The sequence below is a fragment of the Phaethon lepturus genome, unplaced genomic scaffold, assembly GCF_000687285.1.
Source record: "Phaethon lepturus isolate BGI_N335 unplaced genomic scaffold, ASM68728v1 scaffold37050, whole genome shotgun sequence".
In the NCBI taxonomy this organism is placed as follows: Eukaryota; Metazoa; Chordata; class Aves; order Phaethontiformes; family Phaethontidae; genus Phaethon; species Phaethon lepturus.
Genome location: NW_010513296.1, coordinates 7,097 through 17,082, shown reverse-complemented (window position 1 = coordinate 17,082; position 9,986 = coordinate 7,097). Strand labels below are relative to the sequence as shown.

Here is a 9,986-nt window from a genome sequence, read left to right as displayed (position 1 = left end):
GTCCTGCTGAACAGCATCTGTTTCTATGTTCAAAGAAACTCAGGAAACTGCACAAATTAGTTGTAGACAAGAAGGTCAGTAGTTGAAGAATATTGGTGGAGGTGTCTCATTTTGAAGAAAGCACCAAGGAACTACTGACAGGGCAAATGGAGATCTGGTTGTGGCACTGAATAATTTATGTGAACTCTCTACAGATCAGTTTTCTGGGCATGAACTCCTGAGAAACTTAAAAGGATGATGTCCTGGTGTCAGCTAGGATAGAGTTAATTTTCATCCTAATAGCTGGTACAGTGCTGTGTTTTGGATTTGGGATGAATACAATCCTCGTCTTGGCTGTGGAGAAACTGATCCAGCAACTCAAAGAGGATAGATCTTACTCCCCACCTGTACAGACCAGTATCTCAGCTATTAGGAGTAAATATTCCTTTGCTTGAGAGAGGATATAGAGGGTACATATGGGCCACCCTGTGGTTTTACCTGTGTGACCATGGAGAGAATGTGAGGAAGTGAGATGGAAAAATCTACCTTGACCCTAGAGGCATGGGTTTCAGTATCCCAGCCGAAACAAGGGCAGGCGAATAATGAGTGTCTTAGAAGTTTGAATACTATGCCGTCAAATCTAGGAATTGGTATGCCTATGGATATTTGCTTTTTAAAACTCCTTCTGAAAGGTCAAATCTTACTAAAAGGTTTGGAGTTTCCCTGTCTGGTTTCTGAGAAGAAATTAAGGAAACAGATAAACTTTCTTTTGAATTGGTGATTAAAAAGGGACCTAAAGTGACATATGGCTCTTTAATTGTGCATTGGGATGATGTAATACCTATGATATTTTTTGATTGATTCCAAAGTGTAAAAGGCAAATAATTAAAGGTTTTATTTTAGGCTGTGCTGATCCTTAGGAGATTTAAATAAGGTATATTCTTGTAAACCCAGAGGAGAGGAGTCATCTCATCCCTTTTTGCAAGAGAAAAAATAGTCTAAGCATTATTTAAAAAGTCTGCAAGTTTCCCATTCTCTACTACCACAATCAGGAAGGGCCATATCTGAGTCCTGGCAGTCCACAGTGGAATTTTATCTGTGAAACAAGTATTTGGGGAAGGAAGGAGGGAGAAAAGCCTCCAGAGTAGTTTCTTCTGTTCCGTGATGAAGTTCGTGATGTGTTAGACCAAAACTCCCTGTTGATATTCCTGTTCTAGGCTAGTGTCAGTCTTGTACAGAATTCTGGTGAATCAGAACCACTGTGTTTTTAAATGAGAATTTTCTGCCTCTCGTTTGTCCTTGATGAAGAAATAATATTGTCACAAAAGAGTATTACGTTCTCAAACGTGTAAGTGGTAAGGTAGAGTGTATGCTAGGAAGTACTGTGGGTGGGAGATGATCAAAAGAGCAAAAGGTAGTTAAGTGCATACTTGTCCTAGAAAGACAAAAAAACCCCTGTAAAACTTAAAACTTTATTCACATTTCTGTCCCAACAAATCCCTTCATGTGTTTATAAAAAAAAAAAAGCTCTCCTAGGGAATGGTATCAGGGAGAAAGCGGATATGGATCCTTTAGTTTGCTGGTCCAAGCCAAATAACCATTGAGATTATAATGTCATCAAATTAGTATGATTTAGTGAGTCATTGTCAGGCATGTAACTATCTCCATGTGCAGATAGATGCTAGAATATTGTTGCTCAGCTGACATCTGAGCCTTGGGCAGTGAAGGTTTACTCTAGCTTCAGGTCTGTCTGTTCATATTTGATTCTCCTACTAGAAATCTGGCTGTGGGGGAGCCCTGCTCCATTGTCACAGCTTGTTCACAGTTCCCTTATTCCCTTTACTAAAAGGTTAAGCCCGTTAAAAGTTTAAAATATTCCTTTAGGGTATAAAGGGAGATACCTGTGTCAAAATGAATCAAGCAGTTAATCAACATCCAGCAACTTGCTCCAGCTTGAAGAAAAGCTGGTATGTTTTGTTGGGGATGCTATGACATTGGAAGATAAAACTGCTGGAAGTGTGTACCAACCCAGTCCCTCAGGAAATGGCTGGGGCACACCACTCTTTGCAGAAACTCCAGTATTTAAATAACTGCTGTTTGTGTTAAACCAAGAACACTGTGCATTGTATAGGCAAAAAGTGCAAGTGGAAATGCAAGTTTTGTGGGATCCAATTTCTTTCAGACTAGAGTAGGGTAGGAGCATGTCACAGATATGCGCACAGCAGCATGAACAGCTCTTTTAGACCCTCATCTGACAGGTTCAGTGGTAATTTGAATGATCGGTGCCCATGTCTATCGGGAAATAAAAGAAATGGGTTGGGTCCATGTCTCTTGCCAGTGTCTGGGTGGTATTTTCATTACATTTTCTCATTGTGGTAAAAGCAGTGATGGGTAGGAAGCTTTGCAGGCCCCTGTCTCCTCAGCAAGCATGTCCTCAGCCCATCCGAAGCACAGTCACTGCAGGAACTGAAGCCTTTATGATGGGTAATCACAGAAAACCCAGGCGTATTGCACAGATCAGCGGGCTGTGCTCTCCTCATTGTGCTTGACTCTTTTTGCCTTAGAGCAGTCTTTTGCAGCACAACCTGCAGCATCTACTCTTAAGTTTATAAAAAAAAATTGCAGTACCTGATGGTGGTACTGAGGAAACCTGTCATTACAATCTGTACCATTTCTATGGCTGATTTTGCTTTGGGAAAGTTTCTTCAAGTAAGCTTTCTGTTTTCCTTTGCAGCCTTGAACTCTTTGAACCATGCAGGTTAATTGTCCACTCCGCTTGGTATTCAAACTAGACAGATATTGACAGGCATGGTCACTGACTGAAAAAGCTGGATATCCGAGGCCAAGCCTCTTATCTTAAATGGGATACAGTTACACGTGTTTGTTTATGTCCTTCAGGCAAGTCCAGGAAAGCCTCCATGTTCTCAATACACATACCCTTTCCTCTGTCAGAATGCACAAGTATCCATCGCAGCAGTCTAGTTTTATCTGTCAAATGTACAAATAGATCCATGCATGTAGCTGGTTAGGTACATGGTTTAGTGTCTTGCTCTTACGAACAGTTGTGTGTCTCACTGAAGACTGTAAATCTGCATTAGCATTAATGGGAGAGAATTAAGCCTTGTATGCTTTATACAACAGTGTTTTTTTACCAGTAATGATTTTCCTCTTCTTTTGTGAAGGTATCCATGCTGTCTGGCCATTTGATAGAAACATGAATCCTCCAAAATGAGGAGGATTTACCAGTATACCTTTACTGATAAAACAGTGCCACGTCTTGGATGTGTTTCTTACTGGTGTCTCTCATAAAAGAGTGTAAGGAAGAATTAATGTATCTGTGTTCTGCAACTTGATAGGCAACTAAAAAAATCTCCTTACCCTTTCTTTTCTTTGTGCTCCTTGTAGCCTTTTTAGATGTAAAGATGCTATTAGAGAGAAACAAGCCTTTTTTACAGTATGCAGCACAGAAAATCTTGAAGCCATCTTGGGCAAGACCTGTCCTCCCCTGACTGTGTGTTGGTGGTTTGCCAAATGGATTGGAGGATTAAAGCGTAAGAAAAAAGCCATTTTGGTTTATTTGCTATGTGGAGTATTAATTTTTGTGGCAAGTCATGTAGGTGTTTTTGTTATGAAAACAATAATTGTAATATCTTTCTTGTGGAGGAGATTACGGTTTAGCCAGTATTTGAAGCACATTCTTGAATAATAAAGATAGGTGTGATGATTTTGAATGCAACATTATTTATAGATGGCTTAAAGAAGAAATGCCAGATCCTAAAACCAACTTGTGCAAAGGAGAAAATCCTCTGTCCACAAGATTAGGCAGTTGGTAGCTTTTCTGTCATTAATCCAGTAGTTATAAAGGTGCCTTCTGCTCAGCCTTAGGAGTTTCTTAATCCCAAATGCCCATTAAAATGTCAACTGAAATAGCATTTCAAGAGTTTAAAAAAATATCCTACAGGGAAAACTGTACTAATTCTTTAGCTTGCAGTACACCAGAGGCAGGTATATTGCTGCTCTTGCAATGCATTCAGAAAAGTGTTCCCTGGACAGAGCACTCTGTGTATGTTTTTAATGTTTCTGGATGCTTAGCTATGCTTCCTTAGCAAAGCTCCAATACCAGTGACAGTTCTGCTTTTCCAACACAGAGGCAGGAGTCATTCTCTGCCCCTGTCTTCCTCCAGCTGAGTAGTTGGAGACTGTCTTACACATGCAGGAAGATGTAGTGACGAATTTTGGCTTGACGACAGAGTTGGCATTACTACTTCCCTGACAGCGAACACAGGGTAGCCTGTGGCTTGTAGGCTGTGTGTGGCCATGGAGACAATTAGCTGTAAATGTTGGAAAAATTAGAACTCTGTAAATGTATCAAATAAGAACAACAGGTTTCAGGCTGACAAGTGTTTTGTGTGGAAGAGAGAAGGACCAAAGACCTTTTTGGTCTGTGCTACACTGTGTTAGTCAGTTATCAAGGACAGTCATGTATAAAGAAGAACATGGACCATAAGTACTACTGCTGTGCACACAGTAAAGATGTGTTTGCCTATTCTAGCTCCCTCCTCCAGTGATACACATTTTAATTGATTCTGAGTGTCACAAAGTAAAGTGTCCCTTTAAAGGACCTGTTTGCCAGGCATTGCTCACCTTCCAGATGCAGTGAATGAGCCCAAGAATTCTGTGGAAGAAGAGGGGTGATTCAATGTCAGCAGAGAGGAAGGTTAGCTGGTGATCCGGAGAGGAAGAGGCATGGAGACATTCCCAGTAGCTTGTTGGCAGAGGTGTAAGACATAGAAGATGAGTGTGGATTAGAGGAGCCCCTCCTGAAGACCTTGGGACAGAGGAAGGGATTATGAGACGCTTGTCATTGACTTGTTTTCCTTCTAGCATGTTGAAGGAGAAGGAAGACAGTGGTCTGTAGCCCTGATGAAGGCTGAGTATTCCTTGTTATAATGGCTAGAGATTTGGCTGAGACGTAGCTCAAACAAGTCACTTTAGATAATTCTGTCATCTGATTAGTAGGTTTGGGAGTGCTTTGGGAGGTCATATCAGTGACCTGAGAAGAGCAGTTCATTGAACCAAGAATTGTCCAGGAGCACTGAACAGTTCTCAGATCCCTGGGAAATTCACCAAGAGTTTAACAACAAGAAGAACAAAAAAAGGCAGGGGGGAAAATCCCAAATCATAGCTTTGTTCTTGCAGAAGGCAGGGGAGCTGAGCCTTGCCTTCCCTTGGCCATGTAGAGCTGGTCACGTCCTGGTCTAGCTTTGCTTTATAGGCATCCGTAACAGCAGAGCTGCATTTACTGGCACAAAGAGGCCTAACCCCAAGACAGCAAGTGTAGGTAGACAGCAAATTATTGTCTTTAATAGCATTTTTGGGACCTGAAGGTTATATTGATGCCTCCCTTTTCCTGACTTTACTCTTTGGAGCAAAGCTGCACAGTTGTTAGGATAGTTCTAAGATGTGGAAAAAAACCAAACCATTGATTCAAAAAAGTCAAAGAAATTTAAGCTCAATAACATCAAAGTGTTATTAAGCAGATATCTTTATTGCAGCGCTGGACGCATGGGGGGTATCTCTGTCTAACATGCGTGCGCTGAAACAAAAGTTCATCCTTTATACACCTTAAAGACATGAATATTCACACATTTTCCAAGAAATCACCGCCTCCTTGCTTATCTACTACATTTACATAATGCTGGCGTTGCAAAACTATACTAGGCATGTGCAGGGGTCTCAGGTGGTTGTTTGAGGAGTTAGCCCCCTACTCCTTTTTCCCGTTTATGGTCACAGGTCTCTTGAGGATAATTTCTTCTCCTTGGATGTTTGCCCCTTCTGTTGTCCAGCCAAGTGGTTCCTTCTTGTCATCCTTGTTTGAGCACTCCTGCAAGTCTGTCTCTATGCTCAAGGTTAAGATATCTTCTCTATTCTCTTTAATCTCTCAATTCTTGCTCTTAACTCTTCTTTGTTTTAATTTTCATGACGCCTGCTTTCCTTGTGATTAACTGTTCACACATAGTTACAATGTTAGCATTGAGGCAAATACAGCCTAAGGACTGTGAGAGTAGGCTGTTAAATATAATCACACAGTTATTAGGCTAAAGAATTCTATACTGAAGTTAAACTAATCACCTAATCAATAACCTTCCATATATTAAGAAATTTGCAAAACTTACAGTTGATAAGTGACACATGCTAAAATGTTATAATTTTTGTAGATCTTTGTTTCACCATCATATAGGGAAATAAAATTGTGAGGTTTTGAGTACCTGCAACATTTGCTATGCAAGTATCCTGGCATCTGCTGTTGTATTCAGTGATGGTCAACTGCAGTCCACTCTGCATGTGACCACAGCAAATGTTTTGTGCTCTCTTTCTCTCTGGTGTACTTTTATATGAACAAGTCAGGTTTCTTGTGGAGGGACAGAAATGCAGCTTAGTCAACAATGAGGAATTCTGTCTGAGATGTGGATGCTGGTGCCATCTACTAAAACATGCTTCTTTGGGCCCTCTGGGTAGAGCCTCCTACCTTAGAAGTTCTCTGGAACGGTTACATTGTACAATACTAACTTGTAGGGGTGGAAAAAAATCAACTAACCAATTAAAAAAAAAGTTCCTTTTTTTACCAGTCTTTATATAGTGACAAATACAAACAAATCTGAGCACTTGCTGCATGGCTGCTTTTCACCAGACAGTGTGTGTAACTAATCATTAGTTGTCCTGGATACCCCTCCCTAGATATGGGAATGCTTTGATGTTTGCCCATTGTTTTCAAATTGTTATTTAAGACAATACCCAAAACAGAGCTGCTGATTAAAAGGATTCTTTTGTTACCTCATCACTGCCTTGCATCAGAGCCATATTTACTGTAAGTAAAGTTCCTCTGTTAAGCACATTTATGGTGGAGCCATTTTAAAGATTTGTGTCTGGCACTATGAATCCTACCCTAAAATACATACAGCGAAAAAGCATCAAGCTGCCATTACAAAGCAAATTTTGTTTTGTTTTATAACAACTTCTTTGTGTTTTTCTCCTCAGGTGTGATAACCTGCGTGTGTACAAACTGGGTCTCTTTTCAGGTCTTTGGTGGATGCTAGCACTTTTCTGCTGGATCAGTGACAAAGCGTTTTGTGAGATCTGGTCCTCATTTAACTTCCCGTATTTGCACTGTGTATGGTAAGTGTTGTGTACAAAGTCCACCATTTGATTCAAATGTGATATGTCCTCACCACGTTACCCTTCTGTGCTGCCTGGTGGCTGTCTCTGGTTAGTGCTAGATAGAATTACTGGTAAGATTATAAGCCCAAAGCAAGTCTTATGCCGTCCGAGGAGGCAGATTTAGGAGTCTCTTTGGCCTGATCAGATTCTTCAGACACTAAGTTCAGTAACAGTAACTGAATTCCTTGCCCTACTGGTTGCTAAAAATCCCATAGCACTGCTCAACTGAAGCAGTGGCTGTGAAAGCTTAAACTTCCACTGTCAACAACTGAGGGTGAAGTCGGGGAACAGTGATGGACTTTGATGCCTTTTCTCTTTTAACACCCAACAAATTGTGCTCTCTCATTCAAGGTCCATATCTCATCATTTCTACACAAATCTGTCACATGCAGAGAGGCCAAAAAGCTGCAGACGGTTTAAACCAAGCATAAGCTACATTTTGGTAGTTTTTCTTATTCTATGTATTCTTTGCCTGCATGCAATGGGCAGGCAGCAGCCCTAGGGGGGGCTCAGATGCAGAAGGTGGACAGACTGATTTTAAAACATGGCGATATATTTGATGGCTTTACTGAAAGCATATTACTGATTTTTTCTTTTTGGGGTGGGGGGGCATTTGTGTCTATTTTCAGGCACATTTTGATTTGCCTTGCGGCATACCTGGGCTGTGTCTGCTTTGCTTACTTCGATGCTGCCTCTGAGATCCCTGAGCAGGGCCCTGTCATAAAGTTCTGGCCCAGTGAAAGATGGGCGTTCATTGGGGTTCCCTACGTCACCCTCCTCTGCGCACACAAGAAATCACCTGTGAAGATGACATAAGTTGGCCATGCAATGGGGATGAAGTTTCAATGTACATTCCAGCACAGACAGTATTTAAATAATGGTAAATGAATAGGGTTTATTTTATCTTCTTCCTAAGACATGCAGCACTTCAAGTGTCATAGAAAAGGGAGGCAAGTGTGTTCTTTCCTCTCTCTGGAGAGGAGAGAGGAAGCAGAAGGGCAGAGGCTCTTGAACACTAAAGTAACCACTAGCTTCTGTGGTTGGCTCTGCTTTGCACTGTGTTTTCAACATAGCGTTTCTCTTGATAAAACTTCTTTCCAAATACGAGGGCCAAGGAATGATTTTTCTGCAGTAGGTCACCTCTGGTTCTTGATTGACTTCTTTTGTAACTTCTGGCCTAAGGCCTTCTTTGCGAAAGAAGCCAGTCCAAGATGCCTACATGCCATCCCATGTCCTTCTCTGCTCTGATTTTGATGTGGTTGGACATGGCCACAAGAGTGTGCTCAAAGCACGTGCTCCTCCCAGCCTAGCGTGTAACACAGGGAGTCCAGCTGTGCATCACATTGGATCACAGAGTATGTGGTTGGTTCCCCAAGTACAATAGGAGACCACTGCAAAGTGTTTGCAGCTGGGTAACTGGATCAGTGCAGTTAGGCAGTGTAAATGCGGGAATAGCTGACAGAAGATTCAGTCCCTAAAACTAAATAGGAATTCATGGGTTTTGAATTTTCCTGTATTTCCACTGACCTGTGGACACTTGTATGCTGCTTATTTCCCTCTTACAGAACTGTCACAGAAATTCCTCTCTACCTCTGCAGACACATTTGGTCTTGAATTTGGCACTGAAGCTCACACAGAAGTGTGAACATTAACTACTTCAGTAAAAGCTGAGGCCAGCACAGATTGACAGTGTGATTAAACTATAAAAACTTGTAGATGCCTAGCTGTACGTCTAATTTGAGAGTTAACTTTTCACCAGTGCATTGCAAAGTGTCAGGAACAATAGTCCAGTGCTCTGCTAGTTATACTTTGGAAAAAAGTAGATAACCACTTAAATACCAAGCTGAAAACTTAGGTTTGAGCAATGAAATGTGACATTGAGTCTTGCATTCTTACAAAAGAATAGTAGATGCACATTTCCTGTTTGTTTTCACCCTGTTTTGTAAAGATAAGAGATTTCTAGATCCATTCAGTTTTAAGGTTATACTTTGGGGTTGAGGCTCAGGGATGGCTGTGGTTCTTGCACGCAATTTATGCTAGGTCTGTTTAAAAAAGATGCAAAGTGCAGGCATGTTTTTCAAATATTATGAATTGTAGCTACTAATAGCTGCGGTCCTGGAGAAAATAGGGTCTGCTTACATTCCACCTAATATCAGAACTGTAAGTGGGTTAAGGCTTTGGATGTACACTTGTATTAATAAGTGATACTTCCTTTTTGAATATTAGACCAGGAAATACCACTTCCTCTGTGCTTTGCTAAGAAGTCTCATGTACTTTTTTTTGTCAATGTGAAAATGTACTCTATGCAGTATCATCTTTTGGAAGATGGCTTTTAACAAGAACTTTGGGGTGAATTAACTTTCAAGCATTTTAAAACCTTTCAGATAACTTTTGTATTCAAGTTTATGCTTAGAAAACAAGAGCTAAGGTGTATGCTGTTACACTTAAAGTGAAGTTGTTAGTGGGAGATATGACTGTCTTCTTGAGAACTTCTGAGCGGGTAAGTAGCCTACTGTCAGATTGATTGACAGATCATAAAAGCAACAAAATCTGTCCAGTGGAACCATGCAGATTTATACCACTTGCTAGTAGATGGTCTGAGAGGAACATGTTTTTTGGACACAGTAATATAATTTTTGTATGAAACTTGTTTGTAAAAATTCATACATTAATGTTTGTTAGTCTTTGAAACACAGCTACTTTTTCCTTTTCCTTCTTCTTCTCCCTAAATATGAAATGCTCAGTTTCAAACACTTCTCAGGTATTAAAAGTCATATGATTAGATCCTT

General features: G+C 40.7%; 1 protein-coding gene across 1 annotated transcript in view; it reads left to right on the top strand.

The window, feature by feature from the left end:
• ACER2 (alkaline ceramidase 2) overlaps positions 1-8,298 on the top strand; it is a gene marked incomplete at its 5' end in the record, with an annotated part of 13,155 nt that extends 4,857 nt beyond the window's left edge. Inside the window, 2 exons of the mRNA XM_010289766.1 lie at positions 7,018-7,155; positions 7,827-8,298. Coding sequence (XP_010288068.1) covers positions 7,018-7,155; positions 7,827-8,013 — 325 coding nt within the window. The remainder of the gene's footprint in view (positions 1-7,017; positions 7,156-7,826) is intronic.
• Between the last annotated feature and the right edge of the window lie 1,688 nt (positions 8,299-9,986).